The sequence below is a fragment of the Wyeomyia smithii genome, chromosome 3 (genome assembly GCF_029784165.1).
Source record: "Wyeomyia smithii strain HCP4-BCI-WySm-NY-G18 chromosome 3, ASM2978416v1, whole genome shotgun sequence".
Taxonomy (NCBI): Eukaryota; Metazoa; Arthropoda; class Insecta; order Diptera; family Culicidae; genus Wyeomyia; species Wyeomyia smithii.
This window is the reverse complement of record NC_073696.1, coordinates 76364128-76384828: the sequence shown is the minus strand read 5'-3', so window position 1 is coordinate 76384828 and position 20701 is coordinate 76364128. Positions and strand designations below refer to the sequence as shown.

General features: G+C 38.3%; 2 protein-coding genes across 4 annotated transcripts in view; one reads left to right on the top strand and one right to left on the bottom strand.

Annotated features, from left to right (window-relative positions):
- Positions 1-20701, bottom strand: part of LOC129729339 (kelch-like protein 17) — an 83779-nt gene that overhangs the window by 48325 nt on the left and 14753 nt on the right. The window contains exons 1-2 of one of the 3 annotated variants that reach the window (XM_055687854.1): positions 19140-19423; positions 5293-5873 (exon numbers count right to left, since the gene is read on the bottom strand). In XM_055687854.1, coding sequence (XP_055543829.1) covers positions 5293-5318 — 26 coding nt within the window. In that variant the 5' untranslated portion in view covers positions 5319-5873; positions 19140-19423. Of the gene's footprint in view, positions 1-5292; positions 5874-18910; positions 19083-19139; positions 19424-20701 lie in introns of those variants that run through there. The other 2 variants (XM_055687853.1, XM_055687851.1) reach the window with 2 other exon arrangements.
- Positions 7755-8726, top strand: LOC129729341 (nucleosome assembly protein 1-like 1). The gene has a single exon (XM_055687856.1). It carries the CDS (start codon positions 7767-7769, stop codon positions 8682-8684), a length of 918 nt encoding a protein of 305 aa, XP_055543831.1. The 5' UTR covers positions 7755-7766; the 3' UTR covers positions 8685-8726.

Here is a 20701-nt window from a genome sequence, read left to right as displayed (position 1 = left end):
AACCCGCTTAAAAAGTGTATGCCTTTTTGAAATAACAGTCGTGAGTCAACATGAAGAACTGATATCATAACACGACCTCTTTATCGAAAAGGAACAACTGTGAAAAGTTCCAGCGAAATCAGGAATGATTGATCAGCATCGATTTGCGAAGTAGCATGAACTGCCGTTAGTGTAACCCAACTGTTTAACTTTTATTTACAGATTCCAACACGAAATAATTGACATCTTCAGTCTTTCAATCTTTGTTCAGGTGTTCGCTTCAGTTATTATTATTTGCATGACAGGATTGCTGTTGTTCGAAGTACGGATTTGTTAGGAATACTGTCTGCATTGTCTTACTTGGCAACAATGGTGTGGCAAATTTTCCTCTATTGTTTAGTTGGCAATGATATCTCCTTTTCGGTAAGTTGGAATTTTTGGCCAGAAAAAGCAATTGTTCATATATTCTCGTGTTTCGATGTAGAGTGAAAAGTTAACTGAGCAAGCAATATTCTGTAATTATGCCGGGCTTAATCTACTGACATCTAAGGCGTATTTGTTTTTTCTCTTAAGGTATAGTAAAATTAATTAAAATATTTTATTTATTATGAGTAATGTTTTTTATTAGGGTTAAAACTCGAATGGAGGTAGAACCGGGCTTCGTTTTCAAGTTCTCTTTATCATTTCCAACCTTTTTATGGGTAAGTTGTTAGCTTAATCGTTTCCTTTTTCAATAACCAACAAACTGTCATTTTTCAGATTTTGAAAACATCGTATTCATACTTTGCTCTGCTGAACAGCGTTCAAAATTAATTTTTACTGGTTATTCAAATAACTAGAATGAAATTGCATTCACAAATATGGCTGCATTAACGCAAATACAGGAAATTGAACTCCACAGTTTCGGGAAGTTGAGTGAAAATTTTCCACCTTTCAAATAGCATGAACTGTAATAAAACTAAGCACAATAACAATAACATGCGAGGGCTGATGCTGTTTGGATATTTTTGTTCGTTGCGTTAAAAAGAATTGTTTAGAGCCGAAAAACTCCAGGTCTGGAAACCTTGATTTTGCTGATTTTTTGTTTTTTTTGTTTTGTATTTTCGGAAATAACGTGTGAGGAAAAAAATCCGACCAACTTTTAAATTGGTCTACGATTTCAAAGTGCTGCACAAATCGAAAAATCCTTCTCCACAAAATGAAGATCCAATTTTATATAACTGGTAATACGACCAGTCGATTCTGTCAAGTGAGCGAAATAAAGAAAAATCTAAAAGTGAAGTGTTCCACTACTCTAAAGATCATGGATATATAAAAAAAAAACATTTATATACATTACTAGCTGACTCGGCAAACTTCGTCCCGCCTATTTTAGTGTTTAATTTAATAATTTTAAACATTTCAAATACATTGATTCCTTGCGATTGGATTAAATCGTTTTAAAATGATTGGTTTTGGCAACATCCTTGACTTTTGGCTTTTGTACATGACCTCTATTCCGGATATATATTGGGTGCATTTCAGTTATTTTCGTTGTTTTGCAGAAACAGAAAGTGGTCATTTCCTAATTCAAAATGGTGTCCAGGGTCAATGCTTGGCTTCTCTACATCATTTCGATTACGGACATATCCATATGTAGTAGTATTCGGTTATTTTCGGCTGTTTCCCAGAAGTTGCCATTTTTCAATTCAAACTGTTGTCTAAGGTCAATTTATAGCTCCTTGCTTCATTTTGGATCCGATGATACTCATATTGGGTGGTATTTGGTCACTTTGGGCTGTTTTCCAGACACCGGAAGTCGCCATCTTAAAATTCAAAATGTTGTCTGAGGTCGATTTGTGGCTTCAGTGCGTCATAACAATCCCGGAAATACCCATATTGGTTGGTGTTTGGTCATTTGCCGATGTTTTTCAGAAACCGGCCTCTGAGCGTCAATCTGGTTTAAGAAACACCCATATTGGGTGGTATTTGGTCATTTTCGGCTGTTTTCCAGACACCGGAAGTCGTCTTCTTACAATTCAAAATGTTGTCTGAGGTTGATAGGTCGATTTGTGGCTTCAGTGCATCTAACAATTCCGAAAATACGCATATTGAGAAGTATTTGGTCATTTGCCGCTGTTTTTCGGAAACCGGAAGTTGCCGTCTTGGATTTTAAAATGGCGTTTGGAAACAATTTCCGGCCTCCGTGCGTCAATCTGGTTGAAGAAACGCTCATATTGAGTGGTATTTGATCTTTTTCGGCTGTTTTCCAGACACCGGAAGTCGCCATCTTACAATTCAAAATGTTGTCTGAGGTCGATTTGTGGCTTCAGTGCGTCATAAAAATCCCGGAAATACCCATATTTGGTGGTGTTTGGTCATTTGCCGCTGTTTTTCAGAAACCGGAAGTCGCCATCTTGGATTTCAAAATGACATTAGGAGACAATTTTTGGCCTCTGAGCGTTAATCTGGTTGAAGAAACATGTGGCTTCAGTGCATCATAACAATCCCGGAAATATTACCCATATTGGGTAATATTTGGTCATTTGCCGCTATTTTTCAGAAACGATAAGTCGCCCTCTTGGATTTCGAAATGGTATTTGGAGACATGCCAGAAGAAGGAAGGGTGTCGAAACATTATGGACATGTTTGTTACACCTAAAAACATTCACCTGCCAAATTTGGTTATATTTGCTTGATTGGTTCTCGAGCTGTGCGTAATTTGAGTTTCATTTGTATGGGACCCTTCCCTTGTAGAAGTGGGAGTCGAACCATTATATGTGTTACCCCTAAAAACAATCACCTGCCGAATTTGGTTCCATTTAGTTGGTTAGTTCTCGAGATAAGCAGAAATTTGTCTTTCATTTGTTATATACCCCTCCCTCACAGAAGAGGGAGGGAAATCGAACCACTATGGACATACTTGTTACCTCTAAAAACATTCACATACCAAATTTGGTTGTATTTGGTTGATTGGTTCTCGAGCTGTGCGAAATTCGTGTTTCATTTGTATGGGACCCCTCCCTTGTAGAAGAGGGAGGGGTGTCAAACCATTATGGATATATTTGTTGCCCCTAAAAACATCCACCTACCAAATTTGGTTCTATTTGCTTGGTTAGTTCTCGAGATGTGCAGAAATTTGTGTTTCATTTGTATGGGACCCTTCCTTACCAGAGGAGGGAAGGGTGTCGAACCAACATGGACATATTTGTATCTCCTAAAAACATCCACTTGCCAAATTTGGTTCCATTTGCTTGGTTAGTTTTCGAGATATGCAGAAATTTGTGTTTCATTTGTATTGGACCTCTCCCTTGCAGGAGAGGGAGGGGTCTCGAACTATCTTAGTCACCTTTCCCGGCCCCTAAAACCCCTATATACAACATTTCACGCCGATCGGTTCGGTAGTTTCCAAGCCTATATGAATCAGACAGACAGTCAGACAGACAGACAGAGCTGTATATGTTTAGATTGGATTGACAAACTCTTCGAGAATGGAAATACCTTCAAAAGAAAATCTGGTTCCGGGCGAAAATGCACTTTGCAAGAGAACAAAGTTCGAGCGAAATTGAGGACGGAAACGCCTGGTCGGTCGGCGAAATCATATCGTGAATGAGCAATAAATATCAGATTTATCCAAAAACGGGGAATGAGTATCTGCATAAAATGGGTTTAAAACTTAGTATATAAGTACCATAAAAATGACAAACTAGTGTTTTGGCCTGACCTTGCATTGTCACACTATGCTAATTCCACTTTAGCGGATTTGCGGTAAGGCAATATCGGGTTTATTCCGAAAAGATACAATCCTCAAAATGTGCCACAGCTGCAGTCTATTGAAACTTTCTGAGAAAATTTGAAGCGAATGGTCTACCATAAAGGTTACAGAGCAAAAAACGTCGATTGTTTGATAGAAAAATTAAGAAGGAGCTCAAAACAATTGAAACATCCGAAATTAAGGAAGTTGTAAAGCAAGTACTTCAGAGGATCAGGAAATCAGCGCGATGAAGAGATGAGTTTGAACTTAAGACAGGTCTATTTTATTTAAAACATATATATTGATGGAAGTTTTTTTTAAATTTTACTATGTGAAGTAAGGAAAAATAGAGATACGATACAAGTTGTAGCTTTTTTTTCAATGAAGACGCATGGTGGTGATGGTGAACATTAAAAATTGAATGAATTCTATCTCCAAAACAATCAAATGTACCTCCTGTGTCTGTACCTTTGAAAATTTTGTAATTTATGCGAAATTTCCCAACGAATAAAAAAAAATGAACGACACGATTTTCTGAGTCTCAAACCTTCCAAAACGGCAAAGAGCGGCGTGTTTCATAACATTCTCATAGTAGCTAATTTTAATTTTAAAGCCTTTTTGGTGTATCTTTTTTTGAAATCGGTTGAACGGCTCGAAAGTAACAAATTTTTAAAATTGAAACTTGTTAAAAATGTCGATTACTGGGCAACCCAATGACAGAGAGCATCATTCCAAGGGCCAAACAAAAACACGTTATTATTTTTTCCAATTAAAACCAAGTATAGCGATTTTGCGTGTGATCGGAGCAAATAAATTTTCGGATATAATTTTTATGCATGGAATGGCTGAATTAATACATAAAGATGAAAACGTGCATTGAGTTCATACCCCCGTGACTTGCGAATCACAGCAATCACCGAAATATAGTCGTCCCTGAGGGTGGATGGCACTCTAACCCTACCGATTTTTTGTTTTCGAGAGCGCTGGATTTTGCAATTTAGGTTCCAAGTGTCAAACCAGACGTTAACAAGAGCACGGGAGGGATACTTTGACATGCTTTTAGGGGCAAAAAATGTACTTCTGCACACTTAACACACAGTTGAATGACGCCACATGAAGGGAAACCACATTAAGCCAGCTCACGGTTGCCAGTGTTCAAGAACGGACACATCCTCCTTGTTTTGTTTCATGCTGGAGGATGGAAATGGCTAACGAAATTATAATTTGTGCGCGTTCGTTTCCCTGTCAGTTTCGCGAGGTACGATGCCTTTCCAGTAGGCCCGTTGATGGTGAAACTCGTGTCGAAAAATTTAAGGTCTATTTTAAGCAAATGGGATGTTACAGCATCGCACCCACGTTGTCAATCATGATAAAGTAACACATATTAGAATATAAAAAATTAGTCCGGCGTAAGACTCTCTCCGCTTTACTGTGAGAAAATCGCAACATGTTAAATAGAACTTAAATAGTTTGGTAAAGTGTGCCTTATGAACAATTAAAAGTTCTAATATCGGAAAATCCTTATTATTTAAATAAAATTTGAACATGATCAAAACAAAAATACTAAAGACTGAACTCACGTGTTTGACTTGACCGGTAGAAACATCTTTTTGTTGCACGACACCAGCTTAGAGAGATGCTTGATGAGAAAGATTTTCACTCGCAGTGTGCATACTCCTTTCGAAGTAACGAGTTGCGTGGTAGTGGTGGTGGTAGTAGTAGTTGTGCAAGTCGTGATATCCGAGCTAAGCCGTGTGATGGCAACTTTGGGTGCCGGAGCTGTCGTCGCGTTCAACGATGAGGACGACGGCGATGCTGAAGCTGGCAGCGATGATGACGGTGCAAGTGAAGCGGACAGCGGTGCCTCTATTGCTTTTCCTACTACTTCCTGTAACGATTTCCGCTTATTATTATGGCATTCCGTAGGCGAGCTGGATTGCTGTTTCTGTCGGAGGTTATCCACCTTAACCGCAGATCATGAACGAAGGGCAGAAGTTGGGGACGTTCCGTCAAAAGGTTTGCTCACCTCGACGGTTGCTGATGTATCAAATTTCTCTCTGTTGTGTCGTCCGGTAATCGTTTTATGGGGTAATATTTCAGTCACCTTGCTGTATTATATTGTTAGATATAATATTGTTGCAAGCTTTGGTAATTGTCGCGTCTGGAAAAGGTGAAGAAAACCGGTGTTTATACATCGATTATTAGAGCTGATGTGAAATATAGCTTACAATTCTAAATCATAATTTGTTATTCAGTTGTAATAAATGAATGAAAGAATGATCGCATTTGAATCCACAAGCTGCAGATTGACCAGTAAGCAGACATGACCGTGCGCCTCCATATATTATGTTTCAAGTGGAAGCAGTGGTTACCCACCGAGTGATGACACGCTGTTAATGCTAATAAGTGTTTCGTAATATTCTATAACAAATAAGTCCAATAATTTATAAAATATAAAAGTTGCAAGTTGCAAATTGAATCGGAAAAGAAGTATATATATTATATATAGAGATGACAAATTAGACTCACACAACAATGTGGAAGAACAGCAAAAGAAAATGAAAATAAACTCTGATGAGCTCATGATCCACCCTGCTAGTTCCGTGTTGTGACGCTGTTTTCTTTTAAAGAGCTATCCAATCAAGAACTGCTGAGAAAACATTCCCGTCAAAAACATTGTATTACAAAGATAAAAAAAACTGAAAACCAAACATGAACTTGATACTGTCTGCAACAGATATTCAACACTTTGGTGAGCAGAATCATGTTATCTAATCACTTCTATTTGCGCTTCCGATTGAAGGATTTTCGAACCCTACAGAAGCGCATATCTAATCTTAAGCCAACAAATATATTGCTTATAGACAAGAAAAGTTGGAATCCTCCGTCGTCTGTTTGTATGTTTATGATGGGGTGAAAACCAGGAGACGGTTGTGTTTGAAGAAGGAAACGCAAACGGAAAATCGCTCATAGAATGTACTTTGTATGCATGGTTACCCACTCACAACATAACGAGAATTTCAGCCGAGATATTTTTGTGAGCGTGTTTTTGTTTGTGTGTACGTTTACGATGCGTAAGATAGGAGGCAAAATTTTCCTAGCCTCAAAGTATGCTCGGTTGACGGGGATGAAAAGCATAGCACATTGACCTAGATTATTTTACCGCTTTGCCCTATTTATTTTATTATCGGACTGTTGCTGTTGTCGAGGGAAGCTCAGATTGTGTACAAGCAAGAAAAGTGTTCGGAGGAATAGCACCGAAAAATGTGCGTTTGTGTACACGCTATCCTTTTATTGATTTTGCATGTCGACGTGGTTGGGTAATAAAGTTCGTGGGGTGATATTTTTACAAGTTTATTTAATCCACTCACCGTATGGTGAGGAAAACTTTTATTATTACTCAGGGAATTCCTTTCACTGTAAATTGAAAATAAAAATTCGTTTTGATAACAAACCCGCAAGTAATTGAAAGAAAAATTGCATCGTGATTTTTTGCCTTTCTATTAGAAAGGGACGTATACTCGAGTCGAGTCTCTAATCTCATTCATTTTTCTCAGAGATGGCTGGACCAATTTTCACATCTTCTTTCTTTTTACTTTCATGATAGATTCATGATAGATAATGATAGAGATCATTATAATAGGACTGTTTGTTTAACCATTATGTATCAACATGTGTAAATAAGGAAACGCTATTAACTCAGAGATTGCGATACCCAAGCCCATTTGAATAAAATTATTGTCCAAAAGGTCTGACTCTTGAATATTTACTAATGCAATTCATGAAGGTTTCTTCCAAATTTACACCAAAATTGCATTGAACTTTTAGTAGCTTTGATTGAACATGTAGTTGGACAATCTCCATAATTGTCAAATCAATGCTATAATCCAAACTGGATTCTGGGTCTAATGATCTTTGTAGTGTTGTTATTTGTTGAAAACACACGGCATGCCGGTGTGTTCGTTTATTTGACATGCAGATGGCTATACACGATGCATTTCGTAGTATAAATTGTGGCCACTCAAATCAGCTATGTTTCAAATCTTAGGTAGTCATGATTGAAAAATCATTCCTCAATTTTTTCCAGCATTTCTTCTGGTTTTCTTTTTGCCAACGACAGTCAAACCACCTAGTAGAAAACGACCAATTTTATCATCGATTTCTGGATTTGAGTATCAAAATAGAGCAGCTGCAAGCGATTACCATGCTTCCCCCCAGTATTAACAGCAAAATTGAGGCATTAAAACAAATCCAGCTAGATCTTCTGACCAAGGAAGCCGATTTTCACAAACAGATATATTCGTTGGAGGTTGAGTTCCAGAAAAGTTTATCAGGTGTCTTCGAAGAAAGACGGCGCATAGTAAATGGTTTCGAAGCTACGGAATCGCAGCAGCAAGAAGTTGCTAGCGATGCTAACGGGATCCCTGAATTTTGGTTGACTGTGTTCAAAAGGGCTCCATTTTTGCAAGATATGCTCCACGAGCAAGATGAACCAGCATTGAAGTGCCTCCTGGACGTTCGGTCCATTTCGATCAATCAGCCGCGGTCTGGATTTGTACTGGAATTCGAATTTGGTCCGAATGACTACTTCAGTAATCATACTCTCACCAAACGATACGAAATGGAATGTGTTCCAGACGTGGAGAAGCTTTTGTCGTTCGACGGGTTTGAAATTTACGATTCTACTGGATGCGAGATTAACTGGAAAGATGGACGTAATCTTACCTTGGCTACAGTAGACGGAACTGAGCGTTCCGTGGATTCGTTTTTCAATTTTTTTGATCCAAAAAAGTTACTCGCCAAAACGGATTCAGCAACGTACAAGCAATTTATGGAGTTCGATTTCGAAATAGGCTACTACATTAAGGAACGAGTTGTGCCGCGTGCCATACTGTTTTTCAATGGAGAATTTATTGATAGTGAAGACACGGGTGAGTTCCAACCGCAGGTTGCGGATGGACAGAAAAATTAGTTGATGTGTATTGAATAAAAGAAATGCGAATGGAGCAGTTGTACAGACAAATTAGTTTGTTTTGAATTGAAAAAAATATTTTGAATAAAACTAGCACTACCTTTTGCTTTCGTAGATGTCCTAATTTGTTTTACTTTAGACTTAAAGATATTGATCGAAGAATATTAGTTAACATGGGACATTTAACTTTGAACACAAAATGAATTCGAGGCCTGTAGGGTTTAGTGTCTTATACTAATTGACTTCTCCGGTTTTTCCTCTCTTTTTTCTCGCTCCGCTTTTCCTTTTCTCTAATTATGAATCGAACATTAATCGAACAAAGTACTTTCAATTGAAGAGAGATATTTTTTTTCATTTTTCCTTACATTTTCATTTATTTTTCAAGAAATGGCTTTTTACCGTAACTATTACTTACTATATTGAGTAAGAAATAGTGAGGGTTTTTATGGATTTCTGTCTGTCTGTCTGAAGTCTGAAATACGTAATCGACCAGGGTGAAAATTTGGAATGTGAAAGATTTTTGGAGCAAGAAATAATGCTATGGTGGTTTGACATCCCTTCCTCCTCTGGAAGGAAGGGCTCTCATACAAGTAAAACACAAGTTTCTACTTAACTCAAGAACTAATCCAGCAAATGGGACCAAATTTGGAAAGTGAGGATTCCAGTGTACAAGAAATATTTTTGTGATGGTTTGACACCTCTCCCTTTTCTGGAAGACTGGGTGGTCTCACATGAATGAAACACTTATTTCATATTTTTTCCGGAAAACAGTTTAAAATGATCGGGATGATGTACAGAACCAAAAATCAACCCCTGGATCCATTTTGAATTTTAAGATGATGACTTTCGGTCTCTGAAAACAACCCAAAATGGCCGAATACCACACAATATCGGTATATCAACCTTAACCTTAATAAAGCCCAATCAGGTCAGAAATTGACTCCAGATGCATAGCCTGGATGCTGAGATTGCTTCAGCAGATGTACCGCTTAACTTAGGTGATCTAAATACATTTGAAATTACTGCGGATATGATAGTGGCAGCTGCGAAAAAAATTGAAACTTGTTTTCTGTGAGGCCCGATGGAATTCCAGCAGTAGTAAAACAGTTTTAGCTGAACCTCTACATCGCATTTTAACCGATCATTCGAGCAAGGAAAATTCCCGCAGATTCGGAAGTAGTCTAACATGTTTCCTGTATTCAAAAGCGGGGGTCGGCGTGACATAAGGAATTATCGGGGCATAACCAGTCTTTCTATGTATATGGAGCAGAAAGTCCAGATCGACCTCACATACACTGATATGTAAGCAGCTTCTGATCTAATTGATCATCGAATACGTTCACGAAAGCTCGCAACAATTTATTGATTGGCTACTGAGCACCTGCTCATCCACCACATTATCTAATAATTCTGGAATACCACAAGGCAGTAATACGAAGCCGCTTTTTCTGCTTTATTTCAACGATGTGACATTGCTATTCGGCGTTGGAAAGAACACTTCAGTGTGCTGTTGAATGGTGAAGAAAACAGCTAAGTCAAAAGGAGCAGGATAGTGATTGAGGATGATGGCAAAGCTGTGGACCCACCATCCATAGACGAGGTTAAGAAAGCAGTGAAAGAGCTGAAGAACTGCAAGGCAGTTGGTGAAGACGGCATTCCAGCCGAACTTTCTAAAATAGAGTGCGAACAGCTGTATTGGACCATGCTGAGAGTGTGATCCGATGAAGAATTACCCTCGGACTGGTTGAAGGGTCTCATATGTCCGATCTACAAGAAAGGCCACCGCCTGGAATGTGGTAATTATCGGGGTATAAACCTTCTCAACACCGTTTACAAAATTTTCTCCCGTATTCTGTTCCATAGACTGAGGCCTTTGTCCGAGACCTTTGTTGGCGATTACCAATAAGGTTTTCGAGGGGGAGGCTCTACTACGGACCAAATATTCACTCTGCGACAGATCCTCGATAAATTTCGAGAATTCAACCGGCAGACGCACCATCTGTTCATTGAGTTCAGGGCAGCGTACGGTACAGTTAAGAGAAATGAGTTATGGCGAATTATGCTCGAACATGGTTTCCCAACAATATTAATTAGGCTGATACGTGCCACCCTTGAAGGCTCTTCATCATGCGTCAGGATAGCCGGTGAGATATCGGACTCCTTCGTGACGTTAGATGGTTTGAAGTAGGGAGGCGGGTTGTCAAACTTGTTGTTCAACATCGCATTGGAGGGTAGAATACGGAGGGCTGGTGTGCAAAGAAGCGGCATCATCATTACAAAGTCTCACATGCATCGTTGGTATTAGGGTTTGCAATCCCGGGAACGATTTCCCGGGAATTACCTTTTCCCGGGATTCCCGATTCCCAGGAATAGAAATATTGATTCCCGAGCTCATCGAAAAATTTTCCATACAATATTGCAATATAACTAAATATCGTATCGAAACACGAAACTTACGTCGTAAAAGTGTAAAGCAGCATCAAAGTGTGCATTATACGAAGCAAATATTAGCTTGAAATAACGATCAATATTTACTTGCCGTGTAATATCAAATTATTCGTTTAAATTATTTGTCAAAAATATATGCTGTCTCATTCGGTAAACGAAAAATTAAGAAATATTTTCTTCGTCTAATGTCTTTTTTCGCTATTAAGTTTACTACTAAGCGGATAGTTGCTTGATTTTTTCTTTGTTTATTGACAAAAAATTTTGAACCCTATAAATTGATAAAAAAAAAATTGAAACCCGTAAATCAATGCGTCCAGAAATAAATAAATTAATAAAACTCAGTCAGTGTAACTTGGGTCGTGGCCGCGAATTCACATTAATTACATAGGCATTCAAATGCTCTCAAACATGTCTGCCAAACACTCAGCTTTATCTTCAACAAACTAAAAGTGTTGGACTCTTCAGTTTCTAATGAAATGTAGCAAAAGCTGGAATCGGTGATTTAGAAGTATTCTAGAAATCAGACACCATCGGTGATTTAGCGACCTTAAGCAAAGTTTCAAAGAAGGGAATTACATTGTTTGGGCTTGACGAAAAATTGTCAGCGTATCTGAGGCGATTGTTCGACGGCATAAAAACCCTTAAACCTACTCTTCTGCTAACATTTGCTACGAAAATCGATCATTAATTTCTGTTAAACTTGAGAAAGTTTTGTTTTTCAATCCGTTTTTCATGCGAATTGATAATGAAATTGTAAACGATTGTTTGATACCTTTTCTAGTCTAGTCTACACTAACACAGCCAGTACATGAAAGGATCCTGGAAAATGATATCCACCATTTTTTAAAAAATGATTTCAATACATTTTTCTTGTCAACGGCCAGGCCTACTGTGTAGCGCAATATAATACAATGTAATCTAAGAACGGGGACAATCCGTACCAACCGATCCGTATCTATGAAGTAGGTAATATAATTCGTTGGGAGTGACAAAGCTAAGAAATTGCACTCCTTTGTTGACCAATCTCCTGGGATGGAACATAGGTATTTCCTCCTTAAGTTCGGGTTTCAAAACCAAGGATATAGCGCCTTTACTCGCTTCAACTGTTACGGTTGGAACCTGAGTACTAGCTCTAGTCCTAGCTTTTTAAGCTTATGGTTATAGCGCCATTACTCGCTCTCTTGAAGGAATATTGATTAGTAAATAAGAATTAAGATAATGTTTCTTGTTAGCTGAGCTTAGCTAACATCGTGCATCGTGCAATTTTCACTGGTTCACAATACTTATACCACTGATCAATAACGACACAGGCCACGACCAAAAGGCGGTATTACTTAGGAAGGAAAGGGATGGTGATACTCGTTTTGTTTAGAGACCGCGGGTACCACTGCATCTCTACGAGTATCACAGGATAGGAATTGTTTTAATAAGGTACAACTCTGGTAACTTCGTGATAACTGATGCATATTACGCGAAATAAAAATTTGAAAATTTAGAAGCCTATTGCGCGATCAAAACCGTTATTTGTTTTAGTAAGATGGGGTGAAACAAAATCAGGATTTGCCATGGTAGGCAATGGGGAACAAGAATGTATGCTGAATCTGAATCCGTTGTTTGAATTATGTACTAGCAAACCGATGAATTTTTGTCGAGTTAGTTTGATTGGTACCCTTAATAAGTTCTATAAACAACCCGATACAGATCTGCAGAAATCTACCTGCCGTACTGCATTAATATTAAACACTAGCTGACCCGGCAAACTTCGTCCCGCCTATTTTAGTGTTTAATTCAATAATTTTAAACGTTTCAAATTGATTGATTCTTGCGATTGGATTATATCGTTTAAAAATAATTGGTTTTATCGGAGTGGCATCATCCTCAACTTTTGGCTTTTGTACATGACCTCTATTCCGGATATATATTTGGTGCATTTCAGTTATTTTCGTTGTTTTCCAGAAACTGAACTGAAAGTGGTCATCTTCTAATTCAAAATGGTGTCCATTGTCAATGCTTGGCTTCTTTACATCATTTCGATTACGGACTTATCCATATGTAGTAGTATTTGGTTATTTTCGGCTGTTTTCCAGAAGTTGCCATTATTCAATTCAAACTGTTGTCTAAGGTCAATTTATAGCTCCTTGCATCATTCTGGATCCGGTGATCCGGAACCGTAGGTCGCCATCTTGGATTTAAAAATGGCATTTGGAGACAATTTCTGGCCCCTGAGCGTCATTCTGGTTTAAGAGACACCCATATTGCGTGTTATTTGGTCATTTTCGGCTGTTTTCCAGAAACCGGGTGTCACCATCTTCGAATTCAAAATGGTGTCTGTGGTCGATGCTAGCTCCTGTGTATCATTCTGGTTCCGAAGATACTCATTTTGTATGGAAATCGGCCATTTTTGGCTGTTTTTTAGAAACCGGAAGTTGCCATCTTACAATTCATAATGGAGTCTGATTTCAGCAATTTTCAGCTTCATCCTCGTTCCAGAGATACTCATACTGGGTGGTATTTGGTCACTTTAGGCTGTTTTCCGGACACCGGAAATCGCCATCTTGGATTTCAAAACAATTTCGGGCTTCCGTACGTCAATCTGGTTAAAGAAACGCTCATGTTGAGTGGTATTTGATCTTTTTAGGCTGTTTTCCAGACACCGGAAGTCGCCATCTCACAATTCAAAACATTGTCTGAGGTCGATTTGTGGCTTCAGTGCATCATAACAATCCCGGAAATACCCATATTGGGTGGTATTTGGTCATTTGCCGCTGTTTTTCAGAAACCGGAAGTCGCCATCTTTGATTTCAGAATGGCATTAGGAGACAATTTTTGGCCTCTGAGCGTCAATCTAGTTGAAGAAACATTTATATTGGGTGGTATTTGGTCATTTTCGGCTGTTTTCCAGACACCGGAAGTCGCCATCTTACAATTCAAATTGTTGTTTGAGGTCGATTTGTGGCTTCAGTGGATCATAACAATCCCAGAAATACCCATGTTGGGTGGAATTTGGTCATTTGCCGCTGATTTTCAGAAACCGGAAGTCGCCATCTAGGATTTCAAAATGGCATTTGTAAACAATTTATGGCCTCTGTGCGTCAATCTGGTTAAAGAAACACTCATATTGGGTTGTATTTGGTCATTTTCGGCTGTTTTCCAGACACCGGAAGTCGCCACCTTACAATTCAAAATGTTGTCTAAGGTCGATTTGTGGCTTTAGTGCATCATAACAATCCCGGAAATACCCATATTGGGTGGTATTTGGTCATTTGTCGCTGATTTTTAGAAACCGGAAGTCGCCATCTTGGATTTCACATTGGCATTAGAAGACAATTTTTGGCCTCTGAGCGTCAATCCGGTTAAAGAAACACTCATATTGCGTGTTATTTGGTCATTTTCGGCTGTTTTCCAGACACCGGAAGTCGCCATCTTACAATTCGAAATGTTGTCTGAGGTCGATTTGTGGCTTCAGTGCATCATAACAATTCCGGAAATACCCATGTTGGGTGGTATAAGGTCATTTGCCACTGATTTTTAGAAACCGGAAGTCGCCATCTTGGATTTCAGAATGGCATTAGGAGACAATTTCTGGCCTCTGAGCGTCAATCCGGTTGAAGAAACACTCATATTGGGTGTTATTTGGTCATTTTCGGCTGTTTTCCAGACCCCTATATACAAAATTTCACGCCGATCGGTTCGGTAGTTTCCAAGCCTATATGGATCAGACAGACAGACAGACAGACATACAGACAGACAGACAGACAGACAGACAGACAGACAGACAGACAGACAGACAGATAGACCGACAGACAGAGCTGCATTTTTATATGTTTAGATAATTATAGAGAAAAATACTAAGCTAGAAAAAGAACGCTCTCACCATCTACAATTCGATCCAAATCCTATTCAGTCAATCCTTATTTTGTGTCCTTAATCGATCATACTCATCTGTCGAGTAAAATTATAGGACATTCGTTGGCTCCTGTTGCGAAAACTTCTCCTTATGGCGGTTTCAATTACTTCCTAAGTTTCAAGAGGCATTTTAATCCGCTTGGTCTTCATGCACTTTGACTAATACTGTGACCTGCGTTTTGACTAATATCGGCTGTTTCTTCGTAAACGATTGTTTGATACCTTTTATTAATAAACTTTATTTGAAATCTCATTTTTGCTAAGAATTTTTTTCCCATTCCCGGTTCCCGCAGTCCCGTACTAAACTTGCACTCTACAAAACACTAATCCTTCCCGTGGCCCTCTACGACCATGAAGCATGGACGTTGAAAGATGCCGATCGGCGAGCACTTGATGTTTTTGAGCGTAGGATTTTGCGTTCAATCCTTGGCGGCAAATGGTGTTTGGCGCAGACGCATGAACCATGAAGTGTACCAGGTGTACAAATCGGCGGATATAGTCAAGCGGATGGAACACGGCAGGTTGTAGTGGGCTGGGCATGTAGCTAGAATGCCGGAAGAACGACCATCGAAGACTATGTTTAGTAGAAATCCCGATAGAGGCCGTCGACTTCGAGGCAGGCCTCGCCCTCGTTGGATGTGTGCTGTCGACGAGGATACCCGCTAAATAGGTGTTAGGGGAAATTGGGGGATAGTAGCCCAAGACCGAGTGACATGGCGACGTATTCTGGATTCTGTATTGGATCGATAATCGGTCTGTCGCCGTAAAAGTAAAGTAAGTAAGTGTATTTATAATTTTCGAAACAGTCTATAATACCCCTTTAGAAAAATTCAGTTGTTAAGGATATGTGATTATTTGAACTATTTGATTTCTCTGTTTTCGTATCCGAATACGATTGGCAATGAGGAACTACCAGCTGTGGTTTTTGTTCGATTGATTTCATTTCCGCAATATATCTGCCGCTTAATATTGACAAAAGAGACTCGTATTACAAATGTGTTTCCAAATATCTTTCAGTACTATGTGGCACTTGCAATCGTGGCAACGAAAAACAAAGATGTCAATGATTTCAAAACAAAATTTGTGGAAATCTGGTATGAATAAATCATTAGATTGTAAGGAAAATCTCGAGGATGTATCTAACTATAAAGGTCAATTGTGAAAGTATGTGAAAGTATGTGAAACTAATTAGGAATGATATAACTTTTTTAGATAAAAAGAGCATCCAGTGTTTTTTATTCATTCTAAAAACAGAAAAGAAGCCACGAAAAAGAAGAAAAACACGCTACAAAAAATGAAAACAAAACATAAAAACAATACTTCAATAATATATGGGAGAAAGCCACTAAAATTGGTTAAATTTTCTAATAGGTTCATGAGATAATAAATTCGATATCCTATATATACTAGGATGGGGAAAAATGATCGATTCTCCAGAACCAAGTTTTTTTGGTTCCTTTTGAGGTCCCATACAACCCCAAACTTACTTGAAGTCGATTGGTTTTGTCTCCGCTTGGCGCATTGCATTTCAAATTTGTATGAAAATTCGTATGGGAAAACCTACTTTTTTGCATTTACCTTCCTAGAGAGCTCAATAACGCTCTAATAATGCACTACATTATGTTAAAGTATAGTATTTTAGATGCCTAACAACTTTGCAAAAGGCACTGAAGAGCTAGAATGTCCCTAAGAAGAGCCATAGCTGTTCACAGTTGAGTATGTCGATTTAAATGCAAAAAATCTTGTTTTCTGCCAACATTACCAATGTACCGACGTCAGTTGGATTCCCATCAGAAGTAACCTGTCGTAACGAGTTTCTACACTCAGCTGGACCAAGCAAACAAATTTAGGTCAATATTCTAGGCGTAAATAAAATCTACAACGTGTTTCAGAGGTAACTACTGATGGAAATCTGACTGACGCCGGTACACTGGCAGTGTTGGCAGAAAAATGATTTGCAACATAAATTTCGACATACTCAACTTTGAACAGCTCTAGTATTTTTTTGGCACACCCTCTTTAGTGTCTTCGGCCAAGTTGTTAGGCATTAAAAAACCTACCATATGAAGTCATGAAACCTATGGTTTGAGCCATTTTGAGCCCTTTAGAATAGAAAATGCAAAAAAGTTGGTTTTTCCATACAAATCTCCATATGAATTTAAAATGCAATGCGCCAAGCGGAGACAAAACCAATCGACTTCCAATAAATTCAGGATTGTTTGGGGCCCCAAATAGAACAAAAAAACTTGGTTCTGGCTTTCTGCTATCAAATTTCGTTTTTTCCATATAACGATTCCCCACCCTAATATATACTGAGCTACATTATTTCGAGACACATTCAAAAAAAAATGTTTCAGAAGAACTCTTTTGAAATTGAAGCGTATAAATTCATTTCTTTCTGTTTCATATAACATTAGTGTTCTCAAAATTGAGAAAGTTTCTGATGTTGAGGTTTTGAGCCAAACTAAGACTTAATGGTAAGCGCCTAAGCATATTTGTAGTCGATAACACTATTTAACACAGGTGCACTTCAAAAGCTCGAACCAGAAAAATGAAAGATTAAAGCAATTCAACCATTCCTGTAATTTTTGGTGTCCCTAGCCTTGTTATGAACCCGGCGAGCAATTTATATACGACACTCTCACGTCAGTTGACGCGTTTTGGTAATGGCTGGGGGCAGCAAAATTCATGGGAATGGTTGAATAGCTATAATCTCTAATTTTTCCGGTTTGAGCTTTTTTAATGCACTTTTTTTTTCATTTTGTCGACCAGTGTAATCTGTGTGTCAACATGCGAATGTTGACATACTTACTAACGCAAAAAGAACGCTTTTGAATAGAGCTGCGCTCATGGTTCAATTCAGATAAACATGGTGCCCTTGCATTATTGTTGAGTTGAGAATTGAGATACATAATGCATGACGCGAACATGAATTTACATATTTTCACTATTCGGTTGTTGACCGGCACTAAATTATAGTGCGATATAGCGATAATGTTTATATATACATGCAACAGAGGCTACGTGATTCTTTCGTAAATATATGCAAAGAAAATCGGCATGCAAATGTTTACTCTGGCTGTACCTATAGAAAATGGCAAGAGAATTACCCACCGAAGAAAATAATATAACAAAACAAAAGTGTTCGTTCCAGATTTCTGATTGTAAAATCAGCGGTGATAGTTTGCCAGTAACTTATTGATTTGCTATTTTTTCCTTACGCCCTATCGATGGCAAAGAGGTAGAACACATGAATCGTGATTTGCTATTGAGAAATAAGGCCCAATATTTCTTTCGTCATCTAGCTTCTCACTTTACTCATCAGAGTGGTTTCCACAGTCACTTGGATGACGTGTTGTGAATAGAGTCATGATTTTTTTTGAATTCTTAATTTGCATGAAAATCGGAATAAAATTTTGTTTTGTTAGTTAGACAAATCCCCGTGGTACCTATATGAACTTGCTGTGAAATATTTTTAGTAGTTCGGATATTTTCCCAATTTTTGTTTTTCTTGCGTTGTCGGAGTTTTCAAAGTAGTTGATGCCCGTACAAATTAGACCAATCACTCTTAACCCTCTAGTGCCCAGTGCCAACTTTAGACGGTCTTCAGTTAAACGTCTAAAAAAGGCTTTAATGAGTTCTTATTAAAAAATGTTTATGTAGCTTCATAGTGATTTTTTCGAAGTTCGTCTAAAAACTAATTTGGGAACTAGAGGGTTAATTTTCTGTTGGAAAATTTGCGAACTAGATTTTGAAATTTGACTTTTGGTCAAAACTGTAGGAAAAATTCTAATAATATTTATTAATTTTGTACCCAGGCCCAGGGTTATTGCTCTGCATGATATAGTCTAATAAAAAAGAAATGAAATTACCAAGTCAGGCTGCAACCTTGTAGCTCCAAATTCGAACCGTTAATTCAATTAGTAGAAAATTCCGGGCAACATGCGATTGCCAAAAATACTATTAGATTGATTGCTGGGCGGCTACAGAGAAATTCAATCATTTGTCACTTGCTACAATCACTTGCTGCTATGCAATGTTCTGAACCAAAACAAGAACGGACTTCTCCACAAGAGGTCAATCACCTGTTCTTTGGCTTACTTTTTTTGTTTTGCTGTCAGCTTTGCGCTAATTTCCAAGCACGTCGGTACCCTTCATTAGCATAGAAAAATACTGCTATACACACAACAATTCCATACACGAATTGTCACTTGTTTTGGTTCCATATGGTTTCACACGATTTCTACAGTTGAGTGTACAGGTAAAGCGAGACACACTTATACAGTAGCTAGATTGTACGTTTAACGCTAGCATTGATTCATTGACTACCGAACAAAAACGAAAACTATTATAAATGGGAAAGTTTCAGATTGGCGACCGAATTCAGCAAGTTGCTGTTGTCAACTGAGGTGCTCCGTGCAGTAAAAGTTCTACGAAAAGCGGCTTCCAAAAATTTAGCGCGTCGACGATAAACACACCTAGCTGCTATACGTATAATGGAATATTTACACAACGGGCTTCACCCGTTTGTGAGAGCGCTCACGGCTGTAGAACTGAATGGTAGTTATATGTTGGTAAAACGCACGCGGTTGAATAGAAGAGAATGCACAATATACCTAGCCGACAGTGATGTCTACAACTTTAGACATAGCTCCAATGCCTACCCAATTCCACCCAAATCGGTCAACTCTTACAGGCTGGGATGAGTGACCAACCGCGGGGGATGGAACCGCTGACGATGGAAGTGTTTACAGTTACTTTACTCGTAGAACAGGCAGAGCTTTGACATCAGGAAATGGAGGGGGAAGTTCTTTCTATTATGTGACTTAATGGGAATGCTTTCGTGCAAATTTGAATGGTTTTCTGATTTAGATGTCTGCAGATGTAGATGCGTTCTACGTTTGTCATGAGAGAAATAGAATTGTATACCAGGAATGTCTAGCCACATAATTACAGTAATTTCAGTATGACATGAGAAAAACTCATTTGTAGCAGAACGAGTGATTATCTGGTACATTTAAGGTAGACACAAAGCCTTGGTGCTCATTCCTACTCTCTAAATATGTAGAACAATTACACAACTAGTGCTATGATTGTTTTGACTTTAAAAACTGTTTAGACCTAGTCACAGAAAACATTTCGACTGGAATATTAGCAATTTATGAGGTTTTTAATGACATATCTGCGTAATACTACGCTCTTTTAATTAAGTTACACGTTCTCAATTGAAATGCTAAGAAATATGCAAGAGTAGCTAAGGTAAATGCCTTTTCACATCAATGCATAGTAAAACCGAGCTACTATTAAACACCTTCGATACTACTGAGTGATCATCATGAACACTAAAAGTAAATTTGTACTTTCCTGATGCGAAAATTACCCTGGTTCTAGATTAACTAATATGTGTTATCGATATTGCACCGATAACGGTGTTCGACTGGGTACAAAGGAACAATTAAACAGGAAAATCACTCATTTTTGCTGTGAAATTTCTTAAAATATATCTTACTACGACAAACTGTTCATAAGCAACACTGCCGTTTTTTTGATGCCCCGGTCGTTATTGTAAAAATGATTATTGAGAAATACATGAAAATTTAACACTAGTTGCGAAAATTCTCATAATTCTTATCTTCAACCATTCATAGTTCTGAAAAGAACCG